We start from the raw sequence: 22,352 nt of genomic DNA, 5'->3' as shown, positions 1-22,352 counted from the left end.
CCTCGCAAGACGAAATTAATCCGTTCCGCGAGTGTCTTTGTCTAGCGGTTTTTTCGTCTTGCGAAGCAACCCTATTAGCGGATTAGCGCTATTAGCGGTTTAGCGGCTATTAAAGGCTTAGCGGATTAGCGGCTAAAAGGCTATTAGCGGCTTAGCGGCTTAGAAAAAGGGGGGGAGGCGAAAAAAATCTCAAGACTCGCAAGACATTTTCGTCTTGCGAAGCAAGCCCATAGGGAATTTCGCCCTGCGAAGCAACTCAAAAACGGAAAACCCTTTCGTCTAGCGGGTTTTCCGTCTTGCGAGGCATTCGTCTTGCGGGGCACCACTGTACTAGAAAGACATCAGGGCTGACTCAGATATAAAGTGCTTGGGAGTTTCCCTGTAGATACAGTGGTACCTCAGGCTAAGAACTTAATTTGTTCTGGAGGTCCATTCTTAACCTGAAACTGTTCTTAACCTGAAGCACCACTTTAGCTAATGGGGCCTCCCGCTGCTGCCGCACCGCCGGAGCATGATTTCTGTTCTCACCCTGAAGCAAAGTTCTTAACCCGAGGTACTATTTCTGGGTTAGTGGAGTCTGTAAGCTGAAGTGTATGTAACCTGAAGCATATGTAACCTGAGGTACCACTGTACTTATAAGAAGGATAAAGAGGAGATTACACCAAAGGTACAGTTTACCTGTACAGATTACAGTGGTATCTCAGGTTATACAGACATCCAGAACGAATTAAGTTCTTAACCCGAGGTACCACTGTATATAGACACTCCCACAGTCAGAGTTCAGGCAAAAAATTTTTTTGTTCCTGCACTGGTCAGCTAGAATTCCTAAAAAAGAACATAAAATGAAAGCCTCTCTCTCAGACTCTGGCCGTGATTTTTCTATATATTCCTTTGAGGTTACATAAAAGTGATTTTTTTAAAAAAAAAAAAAGTCAAAGTATTTCCTGCCCCATCCCTTTTAAGGGTTTCTTCTTTTAAGAAAAGTTTGGTAATCCTCAGAACAACTAGCTATTTACAACCAGTGTTTTCTAAAACTGGGAATTAAAGATTCCCCCACACCAAAATTCATGCATGTAGCAATGGGCAAGCTATTAATTTTTATCTCTATTTTGGTAGGCAAGTAACTGTTGTGAAATGAACTGAATAGCTGCAGTGCATTGACAACAAATGGATGGGGGGGGGGAGGTTCCTTTCTGACAGGGCTCTTCTGACAGAGATGAGATTTATTAAAAAGCATGCTATTTGCCAAACATTAATAGCATGATAGTTATTTAACTGTCATAAATCAAAACACCTAACTTCTCTGAATTTAAATGAAGCGTGAAGCAAATGTTCTTCTCTGAACTGTAGCATGTAAGATCTACTGCCTAAAGCCAAGTTTTGAAATTTAATCATTTTTAAAATCATTTTAAAAAATATAATGTGAGTAAACACCATCACCTTCATTCAAAACAGATTCAGACCAGCAGATGGATAGTTTTTCTAGAACAGGGCCTGCGTTAGACTGTGATAAAGTGGGGCAGGGCATTCGGCATCTCAGCTAAAGACTCTTGTGGAACGGAGAATGCTTTTTGCTCTAGATGGTTGGCACTCCCTGCTCTAATCATCTGTTTCGGGCGGAAGACCAATTCCAAATACACCCCCGCCCAAATGTCTGATCAGCGCTGCCAAAGCTAGCAGTGCCAACCATCTGTTTTGTGGAGGAACCCTTGTGTGCAGGAATGAATATCCAAGCTGCTGCACTAGAATATTTCTGCGTGGGAATTATAGTGAAAGTCTGCCCCACCCTCAACAATCATTTGGGCTTTCCAGATATCATTCTAACACACACTAAACTACTTGCTAAAGGAAGGCTGGAAATTCCTTACGCCGATGACGACTACTACTACTACCACCATTATTTCAATCTATATGCACTTGCTCAGGATGGCAAACACATAAATAATGTCAGCATGAGGCCCTCAGCTGTAGCTCACAATGGTCAGTTGGGTATATTAATGGGGGAGCAGTGTTAGAAATGCTGATATGTAAGCCAGGCACCAAATGGCTCCTTAAACCAGGGTTAAAAAGGAACCCCTGACCATTAGGTCCAGTCGTGGCCGACTCTGGGGTTGCCACGCTCATCTCACTTTATTGGCTGAGAGAGCCGGCATACAGCTTCTGGCGAACCAGAGCAGTGCACGGAAACGCCGTTTACCTTCCCGCCAGAGGGGTACCTATTTATCTACTTGCACTTTGATGTGCTTTCGAACTGCTAGGTTGGCTGGAGCTGGGACTGAGCAACGGGAGCTCACCCCATCGCGGGGATTTGAACCGCGACCTTCTGATCGGCAAGTCCTAGGCTCTGTGGTATAACCCACAGCACCACCCGCGTCTCTAAAACCAGGGTTACAAGTGGCCAAAAAGGAATGTCTAGTTGCTGTTTGCGGGCCAGACAGCTCAAAGGTTCTATTTTTCAATATGATCTTTTGGTTGCTGAAATTCGTTCTGATCGTGCAGACAAAATATCACAGATAGAATTCTACAGGATGTGTTGTTAGTATGTGAAAACAGACAAGATCCAAGGATCCCCAGGCACGCACCTCCAGATGGTGGAGATGTCAGGCATCATCCTGGCACCCAAGCATCTTCACTTGGTTGCAAGTGGCCAATAGCCAATTGCAAAATGCACCTGACAAATTTCGACAATCTTTCCTGTATCCTGGTCCCAAGCTGTATAGGACTTTATACACCGAAACCTAAACTTTGTCTACTTGCTAACTAGCAGAGGAATTATTTCAGCAATGACGTACTAAGGCAGTGACCAGTGAGCAGCTGAACTTCCATAGTTTGCAGTAGTTGCCATTTCCGAGCCAACGTCAGGAGGAGCCCCACACAGAGCACATTGCAGTAATCCTGGAGTTTAGCAGCACACAGGCAACAGTGGACAGGGAATGCGGTCCAGAAATGGCTGAAGCTGTTTTACCAATTGAAGCTGGTAAAAGGCACTCCTTTTACCATTGAGGTTCTCTGGGTCTCTAGAGGCAAAGATGGACACAGGAGCACTCCAGACTACAAACCTGCTATTGCAGGGTGAGTACGACCCCATCCAAAGCAGGCAACTGACCAGTTATCTGGACTTGAGGATCACCAACACACCATGCCTCCGTCTTGCCAGGATTCAGAGTCAAGTTTGTTGGCCCTCATCCAGTCCACCACCACTCCCAACAGCTTCATATAGATGTTAATCAACATTGGGTACACGATGGTACCTTGATGCAACTCACAGCACTACTGCTAAAAGACAATTACCCAATAATTTGCCCCTGGAAATAAGATTGTGGCTGCTGTAAAGCAGTGCCTCCAAAAACCATTTCACTAAGTCAATTCCAACTTTCACTTAAAAACATGTCTGTCGTCCCCAAAAAATTACTAATTTAAATTAAATTCTACCTTTAAAAAAACACAAGACACATAATCTTACTGCAAGGAAGACTATATTTGTCCATTTGGCCTAGTATTGTCAACTCTGATTCACTAGGCCAGGCATAGGCAAACTCAGCCCTCCAGATGTTTTGGGACTACAGCTCCCACCATCCCTGACCACTGGTCCTGCTAGCTAGGGATGATGGGAGTTGTAGTCCCAAAACATCTGGAGGGCCAAGTTTGCCTGTGCCTTGCACTAGACCAAGGTCTCAGGGAGAGTGTACTTCACTTCACCAGCTGCCAGGTGGTTTTAAATGGAGAGGCCAGGATTTCAAACCCTTTGCACTCTACTATGAAGTTGTAGTCCCTTCCAAGAGCACATACCAACTAAACTCAAATATTTTTTATTTCAGTGGGAGAATTATATGGGTACCAAATTCCCCATTATAATGGAAAGTGGTTAGTCATCAGTAGGTTGTGCCCACATTTTTGAGTTAAAATTATATCTTTTAAATGCAAACAAAGTAAGCTGTGGGCAGATCCACACCATACATTAAAAGTGTATTCGATGCACATTTAAAGTACATTGCTTTTCCCCTAATCCTGGGAACTGTAGTTACTCCCTTTGCAGCATCCATAACAAACTACAGTTCCCAGGATGCCCTGCATTCTCCTTCTTTTAAAATGCAGTGGAGGGCCCTGGATATGTTCTTCCAAGTCAAACATAGGAACAATTCACATAACTATTTTGAAGTTGCAATACCCTTGTGTGATGGCCTCGTACTTTTTATTTTCACACAGGGAGCCATTTGTGCAAAATTCCCTACAGCTGAAAAGCTGCAGTAGTCCTGAATGAAATAACTGTTTTTTAATTGACGTAATACACTCGTGCTCTTAGGAACAGTTTATTTTTCACACAAACTGCTCCTTATTTTCAGAGGTGAAAATGAAGTGGTCAAGACATCACATGAACTTTACTGCACCTCAAAAATAAATGTATGAATTGGTTCCAAATTTTACAGACATTTCAAATGATTTGCACAGTGAGAGAAGGCTGTAACAGATGAAGACTTCTCTCATTTTGAATGGTAGAACTGTAAAGTTGGAAGGGGCCCATCTAGTTCAACCCCCTGCAATGTCACTGCTAAACAATCACAGCTAAAGAATCTTTGATAGATGGTCATCCAAACACTTTTTAAAAACCTCAAATGAAGGAGAGTCCACCTTACCTGGGAATAAGCCCCATTGGACTAAATGGAGCTTACTTTTGAGTAATCATATGTAGGATCTTGTGGCGCAGGGGAGGAGAGGATAATAAAACACTTATCCAAGTCCCAGTAATGCCAGCCAAACTGCTAAACTTAAAAATGTGGTAACAAGTGATTGAAACCTACCAATACTTAATGCAGTTGCATTTACAAGGAAACCTGAAGTGGAAATGCATTGATGGCAGAAGACAAAAGAAAGACTAATCACAGCAGAGTATATTGTTGGGCAATTGTAATGAAAACTGCATCCACAACTTCAGTCATGAAATTCACCTGGTAACTTTGGGGCCGTCACTATCTCTCAGACCTCACTGTGTCATTGTGAAGAACAAACGCGGAGTGAATGACATGCAAAGAGAGAAATTAACTTGGCCAAGAAAGGCAACAGATAAGTATTTAAATAAACAAAACTGTGTATACCGCCTTGAGCTTCTTGAAGAAAGGAAAGATACAGATAAATGTAAATTGTTTACATCACTGCTATACAGTTATGTATGGGGAAGAGGCCAACACTGTTGTGTGGCTACAAACCATGCCTGAAAAATCAGCATGGCTGTGTATAAATAAGACCCATGAAAACATATCACTGGTATACAATATGTGGGTGGAAGAGGGAATGGTGCATGTGTGTGTGAAGGCTGGTGTGTTTTTTTACAGCAATTCTATTTTAAGAGTGTGTATAAAAGAAAAGGGTGAAGCAACTCAATATGGAATATAGTATATAGTGTCCATAGCGCACAAAAATGTAAGTTTTTAAACTAGCTAAAACATTTTAAAATGATTTTAGGGGTGCTGTGACATTATAGAATTATGTAAAGAGAACATGGATAAAGAGGATCCTCGTCTTCCTCTTTCAATTCTAGTGTGTTGCGGGGCGAGTAGCAGACAGGATGAAATTACATCACAGAAGTTCCAGGAAGGACAAAGGGAAGTAGCTCTTCAGAGTATTCATAACTAATATTGGGAATTGACCATTGCACGATGTGGCAATGGCTGCTGGCCTTGGATGACTTTAAAAGGAAATGGAAAGCCTAAAAGCAAGCTTATCAATGGCTACTGCAACATGATCTGGAGACACGCGAGGCCACCAGCTCGGTGAAGCTAAACCAGTCTGTGTACAGTACCGTAGCTACTGGGGGTGGACTAGCTGGGTTTTTTGCCCAGGATGAAGTCTCCATAGGGGTGCCATTGAGGCTTTCATCCTGTGTGTGTGTGTACACAAATGCACGTGGGGTGGGGGGAGAGGTGCCAAGCTGAACCCAGGAGAAGTAAAGCCTAGTTTTGGCCCTGCTGTGTAGGTTAATGCCCGGATGGGGGACCACCTGGGAACCACACAAACACTACCTCAGGGGATAATAATAATGCTGATGATTTTATTATTTGTACCCTGCCCATTGGGACTGGGTTGCCCCAGCAACTCTGGCAGAAGATAGGCAAGAAAAGAAGAGGAGGAAAACAAACAATGTACTCGCCAATATTACTCAATATACATCATCAGTTGAGAAGAGCCTACTGGATGAGTCCAGCATCCCGTCCCCACGGTGGCCAACCAGCTGCTGGATGGAAAAGTGCAAGCAGGATTTGAGCACAAACGAGAGCCCTCGCGCCTCCTGTGGTTTCCAGCCGTGGAGGCAGAGTCTAGCCATAGTGGCCATCTACAGCCGTCTCCTCCACTGCTGCCTTTATGCCTGCTTGTGGACTTCCCTTGCCTGGCCACTTGGGGGGAACTGGAGGTTGCAGCGTGAAGCCCCTTGACCTCTGAGGAGACAAGGTCCAAGGGCTGCAGTCTCAGCAGCCTTGCCCTTCAAACGGCGGGGCTCTTTTGCGTTCTTATTGCGCGAGCCCTGAGGAAAAGCAAGAGAGACGGACCCAAGTCCAGAATTTGCCGCCGTTTTCCTTTTCTAAGGCGAGGCTTTCGAGAGGGAGGGCTGTGGGGAGCACAGGCGAGAAAGCAAGGCAGAACTCCGCGAGCGACGGAAGAGGCGAAGGGGGGGGGGGAGCTGTGGAGACTTTTCGCGCGGAGGAGGGCCCTTTACTCACGGCTGCTCCGCGTTCGCCCGCGCGCCGCCGCTCGCGAACCCGACGTCTGGGCGACCCTCTTCGGCGCAGCTGGACTGCAACTCATTGTTTGCGCCTGCCTCTCACTCCAGGCCGCGACGCCCAGTCCGGCGGGGGCCACGCCCTTTTCTCCGCCCCCCGCCCCGCCCAGTATGCTGCTGGCTAGGAAAAGCGCGGGAGAGCGCGTGGAAGGACAAAGGGCGGGCGTAGAGTTAGGGAAAGGGTGCATTTGCTCCGATTTATTGGGGTTAACTAAGGCTACTTCCTGCGATGGTAAATTAAATCAAATGGGGTGGGGTGGGGAGACAGGCTGACATTGGATGGCAACAATATGCGCTGTAAAAGATGCGCACGTTTGAGGCGCGCCCATTCTACAACAAACACCCATTAGGAAGCACCCTAAAAATAGTTGTCAGTCTGGCCAGCATGGAATGGGAAGGGGCTACTCATATGCGAGGGAGGGGGAAATACTCAAATGATGTCAAAAGCAATCCTAACTCTCCTGTTTGACCTCGAATAGACACAATGGCTCCCTGAATCCACTATTAACCTATTGCAATTAGAATTGTTAGTAATCAAAGTGCCTACTCTGCATGTATTTCAATGCAGTCACAGACAGTACGTTTTGCATTTCAGTCTTTAGGAGTGGCTTTCAGTAGAACATGCAGCTGCTGCCCCTATCCACATGTGGTAGAGATCATGCATAGCCCCTATGGACCCAATGCCTATGTGATGCTTGATGCTTTACTGTATTGATAAACAATCTCTAAACTGCACCGGAAGAAATGCAATTTTGTCCAAGTGAAGACAGATACCTTTGATGCTTTTCACACCAACAATTTATTAATAATAACTATACTAACTCAAACTATAGCAGGATTAAAATATCTTTATTTGGCATATAGCTATAAATATTTTAATATGGTTCACCAAAATTTAAAATGTCAAACATGAAAGCTCTCCAGCACTCAAATAGGTTATTGTTACACCACACTGGACTTCTGCTATTCAAACTCATCCTGCAAAGAGAATATTAAATGAAAAGGTTTTTAAAAAATATATTCTAAGCATCTCTACAAAAAGTCCACTTCAACCAATAAACACCTAGATTAAGCAGCTGTTGTGATTCCCACCCCCCAAAATATACTGGGTTTTATCAACTTAAGTCATATGACATGTTGAAATCAATGGATTTAAGTTAGTCATATGCACTGATTTCAGAAGGTTTACTCTGAGTATGAGTTAGTTGGATACAATTCACTATTTGGATTTACTAACTAATTTTAATAGTTGGATAAATAGGCATCAAGGAGGAATACATAAAATATAAGTACAATAAACTATAGTGAACAAAATGTGAAATACTCAATCCTGTGTTTGCTTCATATTGTTAATATAGGTGAGGACTCTTCTACAGGCAGTGACAAACACAACAGAAACACAGAAACACTGCAAGTACAAGATTCCAGCTTGCTGCCACCACAGGAAGTTGCAAAAACAGCTACATTTTCAAGCTGACTGGTATGGCTGTAAAAAGTGGGCAGATCAGATTTTAGATTCAAGAAATTGTTTGGCAGAGAATCAGCATGACTTTCTATGTCCAATGTGTTGGATTTAAGGTATAAGAATTGCACAGCAGCTGCCCACCTAGCCCCAGACACTTTGCTTACCTGTGATAATGAGTCTTCAACAACATAGCTAAATCGGGGGAAATAATAACAGATCAGGTTCATAATCTGTGATGTGGTCCACCACTTTATGACTGCAATTCTATGCATACTCGCTGGAGACTCAATCTTGAATTCCAGACTGTGGATTGTGTTGTATGGAACATGCAACTGTGAACTACAGTCTGCCAATCCCTTTAAGGTTGTAGGAGTCTTCAGGACAATGAGGTAAAAGGTAGAAAGTGGGAGTGGTAAGAGGTGTCCTGTTCTCCTATTCAGGTCAGACCACACTTGTGGCCATGTAAGAATTGGTGCAAAATCCTTAAGGCCTCAACATTTAGCTGGTTTTGGATGCCCCACACCACAATAGCTACACTGTATCATCACATTATTGTCACTAAAGTTGCCTGTCCACAGCAACCATTCTCTGACCTGAATACGAAAGTTTCAGCAATTTTGCCAAATTAAGTCAATTGGTAGCAACTTGTCCTTAAAATCCACCAAGGATAATCCTTGTCACCCTCACGGAAAATCCAAAGAGTTACTATTCTCAAAGTACATGAATTATTTAGTGAACCCCTCGCTTCATTAATTTTAAGTACACAGAGAATCAAATTAATGTTTTAAAGAAGAATTAATTTTTCACTGTATGATACCTAGAGCCATCTTCTCCAGTCTGAGTTTCAACAGTTCTGTGGGATGAAATAAAAGCAAAATTAACCTTCAAGTGAGTAAGTTTTGTCATGACTACAGCAGGAGGAAAGATTCAATCTTTCTTCCTCATATACCACAGTCCCCAAATGAACAAGGGGTCAATCCTGCAGTAATAGTACAATCCCATACATATCAAACCAGAATTAAGTCCTGTTGAGGCATACTATCAGGTAAATTGGTACAGGATTGCAGCCTATACCAATTTCATATCTGATATGATTCTAAGCATTTCATTGTGGAAGTTTGTTACATATTCTTTACATCAAAAGAGTGCAGTTCATTGTCTTGGTTATTACTTACCAAGCCCTAAATAGCATGGGGTCAAGCTTGACTGTCTCCTCTAATGTGAACTTGTCTATCATTTAAGATCAGCTGTTTTACCCACGTCTGGGTGAAACTTCACTCCCTGGTGCCCTTGGCAAGGAGCTGTATCAGTGCTCTGTCCCTTGTGCCTTTGCCTGAGGAGCCTGTGCGCCTCATCCGGCCACCCAGAGCAGCAAAGGAATGGCCCTGGAAGTGTACAGACAGGCAAGCAGACTGACTTCACTCTATGCCTTGGCAGGAGCCAATCTAACCACCCCTGCCTCTTGCATGTGTTCTAAGACAAAATTGATGACCATATGCAAGAGGCCTTTCTCTGTGGTGGTACCTCATGTGGAAATCCCTGCTCAATAAGTTAGGTTGTAGTCATATATTTATATCCCACCAACATTGAAAACACTCTTTTTTAAAGCAATATGTTGTTGTTGGTTCTATGTTAGTGCTGTTCCTTATGTCATTTTTTGCTGATGTTTTAATTTAATGATTTGTATCTTAACGGTTGAATCACTCTTGCTTTTGCACTTCTTAGCTGATTTGACTGACTGCTTTTTGAAGGAAAAAAAGCAGGTGATACAATTCTGAAAATTTAAAAAAACTTAGTCTTTGGTACCTCTATATTTATACTCTGAAGAATTGTAGACTAGCAGTTGGCAACCGCTTGTGTTTAGGTACTTTGAGGAACTGGCATTGGCAACAGAGGCCACTTAAGAAACTTATTTTGATGTTATTTTTCATTAAACAAGAACTAACCAAATGAGACAAGTAATTGCTATAGCAATTGGCTATATAAAATGCCTCAAGAAGCTTGTAAGCACCGATGTCAGTCAGCCAAAAACAAATAAATGTAGTGATTCTGTATCCCACATAGTCATAAATGTGCATCTACTTCATAGGAGAATGTGAAACTGCATGTACCCTGCCATTACCTGGAATGGTGTTTAAATAGAAGCTGTGTTATTTTCAGGTTCCTAAACCATTCCCTTTTAGTTACTAAATATTCCAGTAGAACATACTAGTGCATTTGTACATACACACTCTGCACTATGCGAAAGTGGCAAATGCGTAGCATGCTTCTAAACAGGAATCATCTTATTCTTTTTAGTCAAACTAGCATTAATTCCTTGGGAAAACTCCACCAGGGATATGCCTCTCACGTACAAGCAATTTCAAAACAAACTAAATTATGCAGTTGCCCTTACCTCTTCTCCAGCACAAAAGCACCCTCTGTCTGAGTGCTGTGGATATTCAAATGAAAATCTTATCATTTAAAAAGTCACAGATATTGATTTACATGTAAAAAATAGCAGATAGTTTATTCAGGTACATAGCTCAAGGGGAAAAGAGCTCAAAGGGAAAAGGCATTTTCTAATTAAAACTGTGTTTCAATTAGGCACATATGAAAAATATGTCCACAGACAAGTGAGAAGTCACTGAATATTTTTTTATAGTCTTATGCTAATCAGTGTGGCTGCAGAATTTTAGCTAAAATAACCGAATTTTAAAGAAAATACATTACCAGACTTCATACACAGTCAATCACTTAGAACAACTTTCTGTAAGTAGATAATGGGGTGAAAAAGTCAAGCCCTCACCTGACATGTTTTCTAGGTTCACTTAGAATTCTTTTATCTGTAAAATTGAATATTATGTTATACACATGCACATCTGGGAATCTTTCATTATCTCTTTGCTTGGTCTAACAGTCTAAAGCTTGCTGTATCAGCCAGCAAGTGCGTAAGATGGAGGATACTTCTAGCATCTAACATTAGAAAAGATGGAAAGAATTCCAGGGATCTTAACCAGTGCCAAAGACTTTATTTTATTTATTAAATTTGTTAGTCACTTTATCTTGCCCTAGACAAAATATATAATGGCGGCACCAAGCAAGCCTCTTTGAGGAAAGCATTATACAAACAGGAAGTCATTGCAGAAAAGGATCATTCTTGTGTTGCCACCTTCTGGACCTCTTGTGGAGGGACACATAAGAAACATCCTCAGATGATGATCACAGGGTCCAGGTTGGCTCGTATGGGGAGAGGCAGTCCTTGAGGTATTGCGGTCCTGAGCCATTTAAGGCCCTATAAGTCAAAACCAACACTCTGAATTGGGCCTAGAAAGTAACTGATGCCCAGTTCAGTCAGGCTAGGATTGGTGTTATATGTTCAAACTGTGTTGCCACTGGCTACTGAATTCTGCACCAGCTGCAGTTTTAAACTGTCTTCAGAAGCAGCCCCACATATAACACATTGCAATGATCTAACCTAGAGATTACCAGAGCATAAAATTTAGGCTACCCCTGTCCCGATAGGGGCAACGCTGGACTACCGGCTGAAGCTGATGGAAGGCACTGCTTACCACTGAGGCCACCTGGGTCTCAAGTGACAGCAATGGATCCAGACGTACCTCTAACCTGCATACCTGCTCCTTCAGAGGGACTGTTTAGGGAAACTTTTAATGTGTGATGTTTTATTCTGTTTTTAATCTGTTGGGAACCACTCAGAGTGGCTGGGGAGGCCCAGCCGGATGGGTGGGAGTATAAATATAATAATAATAATAATAATAATAATAATAATAATAATAATAATAATATGTTAGTAGTAGTAGTAGTACTGTAACTCACTGTAGTTCAGAATCAAGGTTTAGCCTTCATATCATATGAAGGTTGAGTCTGAAATTCCCCTCTTATTGCTGATTACAATGGATCAAAATATTTAGTATAGTAATGTGAAATTTTGGCACCTTACACAGTAGGATCACTAGGAAGGACATACAGATTAAGATAAAAGTAAGCAGATGTATAATAAACATCAGTGTCCTTTACAATCACTAAAACAACATACCTTGGCTGTTGAGAAGCTCAGACTCTTCATACTAAAAAAGAAAGAGACAATCTAACTGATATTTCAGCAAACCAAGCAAACCGTCTTTATAATGGAAAGTGTAATGGAAAGTGATACATGACATGTCACTCCCCCAATCTTTCCAATCCTAGTTTTATTTATTAGATTATGGAAGGGTTTTTGTGTGTGTGTGTTTTGCAGGACACCCTTCAGTAAGAAATCATACACATATAAAACTATTAGGATGGAATACAACAACAAAACATAAAAACACTATCCATGTATGAACACACATACACAAAGCAGAACAACATTCAGCAGAGAGCATATAAGAAGCCAAGAACGAATGTTGCATTTGGAGAATTAAACTTCAAAACATTTTCTAATACTGTATCTGTAAAGAGCAACAAATGTATATAATTCATGGCCAGAGCTTCTGCCATTCTCTAGATTCAACATGCTAAAAGTAGTCATGATTAAGTACTATGGAAAGTCCATAGTTATCATTAGTTGCTCCCTTGCTTTTAATGGGTTTCCTTAGCTAGATTGGGCCAGTCTATTGGCTGTATCCAATGCTACAGTTCCAGTGGGGCAAGGAATTTTCATGCAAACAAAGGAACCTTCTTTCCCTTTCCTGCCCTCCGTGCACTCTCAAAATTAGGTTGGGAGACCTTCTGGAGCAGATTTGGGGAGAGGGACAAAGAGAGAAGAGCAAACAGAAGTCCTATTGAATCAATGGAACTCTGATGGCACAGCAATGGATACAACCCACTGACTTGATAACCCAATTGACCAGATATCACTTTTTCAGAAGTGTATATACCACCCCTGAAATAATTTATACTCACCCAGAAGTTTGTGACATTCAAGTAATTTGATATCTCACCCGAAAGCCTCTCAATCTCACTTTGAAAGTAAATCAGAATAAACACAAATTCATATTCATATGTTTACATTTACAAGCTACTCTTTATCATGCGAAGGATGCTAACCAAAATGCTTAGCAAATATAAAATGTGCATTCACAAGCTGCTAGCCTAATGGTGGAGGCTGACAGACCACAAGCCCGTGTATGTGTGATATTTCTTTTCTGAAATGCACAGAAGTTCTATGATGTTGTTCATTGTCAGTGTTATCCCACACAGTTCCATACATTTCCCTGTCGCTTATCTTATCACAAAAAAATCCAGAGTATTTTTTTTGGGGGGGGAGGTGGTGGTTGTGCAAGAATGCTAAATTTACTTCAACTGTGCAACCTAAATTTCCAGGTGTATTGAATCATATCCACAAAATAGTGGAAGTTTAGATGCGACCACAGTCTGTTGTTTAAAATGTCATGTTAACATATCTTACTTTTCATATTCTTCTTTCTTTAGGGCCCAATCTAAGAAGAAAGAAAAATATAATTCTGCTCCTTGCAAGTAGAATTTTAGTTGCTATTTTAAGATAAAAGTACCCCTCCCAACATGGTATTGCAATAATCACTAGAAATGTTACCTGTTCTTTTACCCACAACCCCCCTACTCTTTGAAACCTACTTGTTTGAATATATCTTCATCCTTATTGCCTTATTGCCTATCACAAAATAAAACATGCTGCTTCTCTAAGAATGCTCCTCAATGGGTTTACTTTTGTAAATACATACCTTTTGTTTTATAACGCAGCCGGGAGTTCTAATGTGGAAAAGAATTAGAACAGTATTAGATCAAAATATTTACATGTTATTTTATCTATTTTAAATATTTTAAGCCTCTCCTTTAAGAGGAAAATCTCACCAAGGCCACATACAACTAAAATACAATACAGTGGTGCCCCGCAAGACGAATGCCTCGCAAGACGGAAAACTCGCTAGACGAAAGAGTTTTCCGTTTTGGAGGTGCTTCGCAAAAGGAATTTCCTATGGGCTTGCTTCACAAGACGACAATGTCTTGCGAGTTCCTGCTGGTTTCCCCCTCTTCCCCCCCTTTTTCTAAGCCGCTAAGCCGCTTATCAGCTGATCCGATCAGCAGATAAGCCGCTAAAAGCCGCTAAAAGCCGCTAAAAGCAGCTAATAGCGCTAATAGCACTAATCCGCTAATCCGTCAATGGGCTTGCTTCGCAAGACGAAAAAACCGCTAGACGAAGAGAATCACAGAACAGATTCTTTTCGTCTTGTGAGCCACCACTGTACAGTAGAACAAAATAATTAACCACTAAAAAATCAACAAGCATCCCATCCCACAAAGTACAGTAAATAACTACAACAAAAGCCATCCACAGATCACAACTCAAGAAAAAGCAGACAAAACCAAGTGGGTCTGAGTACTTTCCTGAACTCCTGAAGTGATCAGCTAGTAAATAATTTCAGCATAAAAGACCCTTTCCCTCATGCTTACAAACCTAATTGCTCTCAGAGGTGGGTATGTAAGAGTATTAAAATACATGCAGACTGGTATGGGGGGGGGGGAATCCTTCAGATAACTTGGACACAATTCATTTTGGGCTTTAATGGTTAAAACGGAACTCTAAATTGAGCTCCTAAACACACCAGCAATTAGTACAACTAGTACAGTATTGGTATCACATGATGCATTCTGTATCAGCTGAAGTTTCTGAACTGTATTTTAAGGCAGCTCTACATAGAAGAGAAGAGAAGAAGAGTTTGGATTTGATATCCCGCTTTATCACTCCCCTTCAGGAGTCTCAAAGCGGCTAACATTCTCCTTTCCCTTCCTCCACCACAACAAACACTCTGTGAGGTGAGTGAGGCTGAGAGACTTCAGAGAAGTGTGACTGGCTCAAGGTCACCCAGCAGCTGCATGTGGAGGAGCGGAGACATGAACCCGGTTCACCAGATTATGAATCTACCGCTCTTAACCACTATACCACACTGGCTCTCTAGAGTGCATTGCAGTAGTCCAGCCAGAACATGACTAGCACATGGATAACCAAGGTAATGTCTAACTTCTCCAGATAAAGCTGCAGTTAGCAAACCAGTCTAAGCTGCAAAAAAGCACTCCTGGCTACCACCACCAGCTGAGCTTATCCTGTTAGTGCTGAGTCCAAAAGAACTACCAAACTGCACACTTGGTCTTTAAAGGAGACTGCAACTCCATCAAAGATAAACTGTAAACCTCATTCCAGAGCAGTCAGTTTCACTACCAAAATACCTCCATTTTATCTGGATGCAGCCTCAGGTCAAAGCCAGCTCACCCATGAGGCACCCCTCATGCCCCATTGCTTCTGCCAGCAGCAGAGAAGTGATGCTGGCATTGGAGCCAATTTATGTCGAGATGATGCTATACAACCTAGGTAAGGGATGCTTCAGTGAGATGCTGTGGCGGCAGTAGGATGGGGAGGGGGGAGGCACTTCCAGTTTTGCCTCAAGCTGCAAAATGGGACATGCCATCCTGTCTCAAGTTGTTTGTCCTCATCCCCACCAAAACTGCTTCCAGAAACCCATTCAAGAGTTCAGCAGCCTTCCTGGGATTGGAAGATAGAAATGAGATGCAGAGCTGGGTGTCATCCACACGCTGATGACACTTCAAACCTCTAGATGACTTCCTGCAACCGTTAAAAAAGAATCAGCCTTGCGGCTCCTCAATGGCCATGGAGTGGAACAGTAGCTCCCCAACACCACCTTCTATGGCTGCTTATCCAGGAAGGACTGGAAGAAGAAGAGTTTGGATTTGATATCCTGCTTTATCACTACCCGAAGGAGTCTCAAAGCGGCTAACATTCTCCTTTCCCTTCCTCCCCCACAACAAACACTCTGTGAGGTGGGTGGGGCTGAGAGACTTCAGAGAAGTGTGACTAGCCCAAGGTCACCCAGCAGCTGCATGTGGAGGAGCGGAAACGCGAACCCAGTTCCCCAGATTACGAGACTACCACTCTTAACCACTACACCGCACTGGCATGGAAGAATAACATGCATCCTAAATTCAACCCATATAAACAATGACTTCAAGTGTTACTGAGAGGTCCAAAAGAACTAACAGGGTAGCACTTTCTGCATCTATTTCCCAGCAGAAGTCATCCACCAGCATGACCAAATCTGCTTCCATCCCCAAAGCAGACTGGAATAATCCAAAACTAAGTCTAAGATAAAGTCGAGAAGCCACCACATGCTCCAACATCTTGCCCAAAACAGGCAGATTTGAGGTGTAGGATATATTTCCTCTTAGATCAGGGGTTCCAAAACTGTGGTCCATGGACCATCAGTAGTCCACGAGCTTCATTCAGGTGGTGTGTGGCATGTTAACTGATTTGTAGTTGAAAACAGTACATGGCACATCAATTGCATTACATATTCATTTTGATTTTTAATTGATTTATTAAAAAAATTCTTATATTTTGTATTACAATTTGGATTTTATGGAATTCAAATTGTAATACACTAAAATACAATAAGTAAGAAATAAAAGCAATTAAAATGCAATTAAAAATCAGACAGCACTTGGCAAAGTGCATTACAATGGCTACAACAGGCAGAAAAGTCATTAAGTGGTCCGCCAAGTTGTTGTTGTTTAGTCGTGTCCGACTCTTCGTGACCCCATGGACCAGAGCACGCCAGGCACTCCTGTCTTCCACTGCTTCCCGCAGTTTGGTCAGACTCATGTTTGTAGCTTCGAGAACACTGTCCAACCATCTCGTCCTCTGTCGTCCCTTCTCCTTGTGCCCTCAATCTTTCCCAACATCAGGGTCTTTTCCAGGGAGTCTTCTCTTCTCATAAGGTGGCCAGCATATTGGAGCCTCAGCTTCACGATCTGTCCTTCCAGTGAGCACCCAGGGCTGATTTCCTTAAGAATGGATACGTTTGATCTTCTTGCAGTCCATGGGTCTCTCAAGAGTCTCCTCCAGCACCATAATTCAAAAGCATCAATTCTTCGGCAATCAGCCTTCTTTATGGTCCAGCTCTCACTTCCATACATCACTACTGGGAAAACCATGGCTTAACTATACGGTCCGCCAAGTACCTCAGCTATTTTCAAGAGGTCTGTTGGGTGGGGGATTGGGAACTACTGCCTTAGATCCTATGAACTGGCATAATTACCTCTGGAACTAATATTTAATTCAGAACTCAAGCAAGGGATTATTTCTGGCCACCAAACCCATGCCATCAAATGGAGTAAAGTTCTGATTAAAACAACCACCTCCAACCCTGGCACTGAAGCATAGGAACAGGCTTTAAGCCAGCCATAAATGTATATAAAAAGGCTTTAAGCCAGCCATAAATGTATATAAAATGTCAGATAGGTACCGCATTTTTTAGCTTCCTATTTTCTGTTCTCAGAGCATCAATCTCCTGGACCTAAACAAACAAACAAAAACACAACCAAACAAAACATTATTGTTGCAGTCCAAGTAACATATCTCAAAGCTCAGGTTTGCTTTTCTCTGATAATTGTTGTATTTCCAAAGGCTTTAATGGTTGCTCTTTGCTTTATACGTGGAATTTGGCGGTTCCAAACTTGCTTCTGACATATCACAATTCTGAGAAACATCCACTGCTTAGGCTTTCAACTGATATATAGGTACATGTGGCCAAGCATGTAGATTATTATTATCTTCTCTTCTTTTTTTTTTTTTGCAGGCACTTAAATATTTTTACTTTTTTAAACTAAGTTCTGAAAAAGTTGTGGAATAATTTAGGTTGCAACACTAACCCCCTTGCTTGGGACTTAGCTCCATTTAATTCATCAGGACTTGCTTGTGAGTAGACATGGTTAGGATTGCTTTAAGTAGCAATGTTGCTTAATTTGTTTAGTATTGGCCATAGCCTTCCAAAACAGATACGATCCACTTCCCCAAAAGTCCAAATTTTATGGCAGCTTTAAAATGTCGCCCATTGACTCTTTACCGCAAGGAAGCCATAGGCAGCTCCAAGGGCTCAGTTTGAGCCAGGACTCATGAGCACACAGTCCTAGGCTATGTAGTGCAATAATAGTATCTCAGAGTATATGCCAAACGTATTACGCTAATAATGGAGTAACTGTATGTACAGTAAAAGCCAGTGGGTAAAAGTTCTTGGCAGAATCTATATTTTGAAAAGAGATGCAAGTGGGCTTTACCAACTATTTCAAAGAAGACACTTTCTAGGTTGTATCCAGTGTTACTTTTACTCAGAGTAGACCCACTGAAATTAACAGACATTATTAACTTTGGCATCTACTCTGAGCAGATACTACCCTCTCACACACAACACAAAGACACGGGGAAAATTAAAGTGCACCCATAAAATTAAGCATTGCTCCACAAGACATTCCTCACCTGCATATACACAGTTTTCATTTTCATGGGCAAGATTTGTTTCATGAATTACTTACAGATTGGCTGCTGTCCAAAAAGGTGCAGATTTCATGTACAAGCCTCTTTCTCTGGTCCTTGTTTTTTCTTAAATAAAAAAATTCCATTTTTATAATGAATTTTAATTTACATACAATTTAATTTTTAAAAGTCACATCAATCTTTCAAATGGGAGTACTTACAAAATCTGCAGATAGGTTTCATTTTTCACTAGCATCTGCTCACTATTTTCTATGGTTAAACATGCAGAGATGGTAGGTTATACTATCACAAACAGGTAATTAGAGACAAATATATTTGTGTCTGTACTACTTGCTTACATAAGTTAGTTCATCACTGCATCTGCATATAATACTGAATATATATTAACCCCCACTCAGATCTATGAGATAGAGTGGAGTTTACAAGATAAAAACATTTAAGAATATCAGTGAGGGCAAAGTGCTAATAAAGAATTATATTTGTGGGAATGGTGGCAAAATGTCACAGAAGGAGGCCAGGATGTTAAGAAACAGTTGCAGAATGTTGATGATTAGCATGATGAGAAATTACCAGCATGAATCAGACCATTTTATGCCAAATACAATTGAAATTCAGAAGCTCTGCTTGCAGAAAATTGCAAAGGGACGTGCTTGGTTTGATGCACAATGCTTCCTGTGGGGGGGGGGGGGGAAGAATGTCATCTATTTGATTAATTCTGTTCTACAGTGTATTTCAGTTTATCATATCTGCTAGTTTTGATACTAGTTGCTTTGACATTTTCAAATAATAATACACACACACCTTAGCAATTTTATGGAACCAGGTCATATGGATCATTTTGCAAGTTCCTTTGAACATGATCATTCAATGTTACATTAATTTCTGTGAAAAATTTATAGACCACCATTAAGAAGAGATTCTAGGGCAGTTTACATATAGAGCACCCTTTCCTTAAATTATCATATCTAGAAGAACCAACACTTGGAATACATTTCCACTTACTATTAGGATCAATAGATTTTAAAATAGGAAGACGGATTGCAGGATGGACCTTTATAGCTGAGCTGCAATTATCCCTCATCTCGAGAGACTGTACAGTGTGGCCCATCATTTGCAGAAGTAGCATGTGATACTGCCTTAGATTGTTCTACTTCAAAATGCAGGAAAATGACAAAAATCTGATAATTTCCATGCATAAATCATACATGGAATGTTTTATGGCTAGGCTAAAACTTTGGTCCCTAATGCACTAGTTTTTCACATGCAGTGAGGTGCTAACATGGGGTATCATTCAAATCTGTATCGCAAATGGTTCCACTCAGAATAGACTTTCAGAATTTGCTCTTACTCTGCATCTTGTGAAATTGGGTCATAGAGGTCAAAAGTGTCTGATATTAATATGAAACCCCAATTGTGAATGACTTTGAGACACCTAGTTAACCACCATTAGCAGACTTGTTATTGTGCTGCTGTTGCTGCTGTTGTGTTAATAGATCACTGCCATGGGCCAGTATGTTCTAAATACAATATTTTCAGCTAGACTTACAATTCCTTATCACTCAGTCAAATTTATTTGCTAAAAGCTATTGATCATCACAAAAATACAGTGTTAGTTGAGGTACATTTTGGCATAACCAGTCCCTAGCACACTGGAACCCATGCTGTAAAATGAAATTTTGTTTAATCTGTTGTGCTCTTAAAGGAAATGCAGAAACCTTATATGTAGTATATCCATCAGCAAGTGCAATTTTTCTTCCTACCATTCAAAAAGGAAATTCTGAAGATTCACACTGAGAAATCTATCCCTAGGACAATTATACATGGAGTAATAAATACATACTTAACAGTATTTTCCACCTCTCCCTGGCCACAAATACATAAAGAGGGCAGCTCGGGGTGCCCTGCACACAGTGCGTCTTCCAAATAAGATCTCTTTTACAGAAATCCTTCACAATACCTGGCAACAGGCTTAAGGGTTACCCAAGGGGAGCTTTAAAAGATGCCTATAAATGAGAAGATATCATACACACAAATAAAATAGCTCTTAAAATTATTGCCAGAGCTGTTAATCAACTAGCAAAACACTCACCACAGTACAATTCTATATTTATAAACACTCTTTGCTTGCAACAGTGGCCCTTCTTATGGTGAATATACATGGAACAACAGATATTATCTGATGGTATCACATTTTGCCCTGCAAAAGTACCTTCCACTGGGACATAACTAGAGTGGAGAAATCAACCATTTTAAGAAATTAACAGTTCATGATGCATATCTGATCACTTTAGTATTCACCATACTAAAAAGTAGCATTAAATAAGTCTCTCTTACCTTGTTTCTCAAGTAGTGGCATTTTAAAAGAAAAACCTGGAACCAGGAATAAACATGAAGCCATCAGGTCAAACCTGATAAGACACAACCTACAGCTAAAGACTATTATTGTTCACACATCTTGCAATCCTTAAAATGCTTGCAAGATGTGTAGGAGCATCGATACCCTAATTTATATATAGTCAAGACAAGTTATTAACTGCACTTGGAGGGGGGGTGGAATAGCAACTTTATAACTAAGCTGAACAATTGGCAGTGAGCAACAAAGAAGAAACAGAATGTTTCAGATGTACAGAATCCAGATTAGATACCAGGTAACATTGTCTCTGTATATGGTGATACAATTACAAAAAGGTCACACCCTCATGCACTCTGCTAATTAATCTGGAATAAATCCCTCTCCCCTCATTTACAATCACTAATTTCAGTTGTGAACTGCCCCGAGATCTACTGATGAAGGGAGATATACAAATTTAATAAACAAATAAACACCTACTTCACCATAAATAAGCATGCCTCAAAAGTAGGGGGGAGGAGAGAACTTTGTCTTAAATTTAGTATACTGCTTTGTCACTTACAACAATAATTTCATTATATATACACTCCACACACCAGGCTGAGTTGCCCCAACCACTCTTCATGCCGGCTGCCTTGGAGGCCTGTTGGCAGGTGGCAAGTTGGGGCTGAAACCTTTTAAATCCATAAAGGTGGAGGTGAACTGAATGAGGTATGATATGCCCTTCTCCCCAGCTCCAGGAAAGTGAGGGCAGAATCATTTCATGTACCTCAGGGTGTTTTCTTCTTTTTGGGGTATGTGTGCATAAAAATGCAGCCCCATTTAGCCCTAAGGATTTCACCCTCTCTCTATATATATATGTAAAGTTTTCCATTTTAACAATCCAACAAAATCCACATTAAAACATTCCAAATTATTATACAATAAAAAAGCCAAATTTTATGCCAAATTCTATATCTTTGGGTGACTTCCCAGGCTCTGAAGTTCGGGGAGTTATGATCTCATATTGTACTGCATTCCTTAATGGATTGTACCCCTTTTTTGCTTAAACAAGCCCATATAGAGAAAGTTAATAAGGGGGAATCCATGCGTTATAATAACAATAATAAATTTCCTCTCACCCTCCATATCTCCCCTACCACCCTCTATTTCGAAAGCTCACTCTGCCTTTCTGAAAGTGTCTTGTAAAATAAAGTAAGGGGACCATAAAAATAAATAAGGGGACCATGAAGTGGAAGAGCGTGGATTAGCTGCTGCTACTATTCCCTTCCACCCACCCGGACAGTGTATCGCTCTTTCTTTGCCCCGCCCACCAGCCTCTCCACCACGCCTTCCCGCGCCTCTCAAGCCAGAGGTCCGCATGCGCATGCGCGCGGGGCGGAGCCGGGCCAGGCGAGCGTTAAACGCCCGTTGGTAGCCGGATGGGGGAGGGACGCCAGGATCCAACGGTGGCCCTGGGGCT

At 41.4% G+C, this 22,352-nt stretch overlaps 2 protein-coding genes and 1 long non-coding RNA gene across 6 annotated transcripts in view; 1 reads left to right on the top strand and 2 right to left on the bottom strand.

Moving 5' to 3' along the window:
* Positions 1–6,845, bottom strand: part of GSDME (gasdermin E) — a 34,079-nt gene extending 27,234 nt beyond the window's left edge. Inside the window, exons 1-2 of one of the 2 annotated variants that reach the window (XM_081164062.1) lie at positions 6,714–6,837; positions 4,947–4,984 (exon numbers count right to left, since the gene is read on the bottom strand). The gene's annotated coding sequence lies outside the window, so the exon portion shown is untranslated. Of the gene's footprint in view, positions 1–4,946; positions 4,985–6,713 lie in introns of both variants that reach the window. The other variant, XM_081164061.1, reaches the window with a different exon arrangement.
* A 759-nt stretch (positions 6,846–7,604) lies between these two features.
* LOC308570152 (uncharacterized protein) lies at positions 7,605–22,273 on the bottom strand. 3 transcript variants are annotated; one of them, XM_081164926.1, is made up of 14 exons: positions 22,168–22,273; positions 20,875–20,910; positions 18,741–18,789; positions 18,579–18,645; positions 17,513–17,563; positions 13,919–13,946; positions 13,627–13,657; positions 13,122–13,179; positions 12,274–12,304; positions 11,026–11,062; positions 10,633–10,668; positions 9,055–9,090; positions 8,402–8,429; positions 7,605–7,750 (listed from the first exon to the last, which is right to left on the bottom strand). In XM_081164926.1, exons 1-14 carry the CDS (start codon positions 22,256–22,258, stop codon positions 7,736–7,738), a joined length of 594 nt encoding a protein of 197 aa, XP_081021052.1. In that variant the 5' UTR covers positions 22,259–22,273; the 3' UTR covers positions 7,605–7,735. The 3 variants fall into 3 exon arrangements, with proteins under 3 accessions (XP_081021052.1, XP_081021053.1, XP_081021051.1); XM_081164927.1 differs by having other exon boundaries at positions 22,012–22,213; XM_081164925.1 differs by lacking the exon at positions 22,168–22,273 and adding an exon at positions 21,487–21,530 and having other exon boundaries at positions 20,875–20,948.
* On the top strand, positions 16,675–17,602 carry LOC308570286. Its single transcript, XR_014001078.1, has 3 exons — positions 16,675–16,776; positions 17,234–17,436; positions 17,469–17,602. It is a non-coding gene; the product is annotated as an uncharacterized lncRNA (long non-coding RNA).
* Positions 22,274–22,352: the final 79 nt, after the last annotated feature.

This window comes from Podarcis bocagei, assembly GCF_964188305.1.
Source record: "Podarcis bocagei genome assembly, chromosome: 12".
NCBI classification, from domain to species: domain Eukaryota; kingdom Metazoa; phylum Chordata; class Lepidosauria; order Squamata; family Lacertidae; genus Podarcis; species Podarcis bocagei.
Note: the sequence above shows the minus strand (reverse complement) of the source record. Positions and strands in the feature narration are given on the sequence as shown.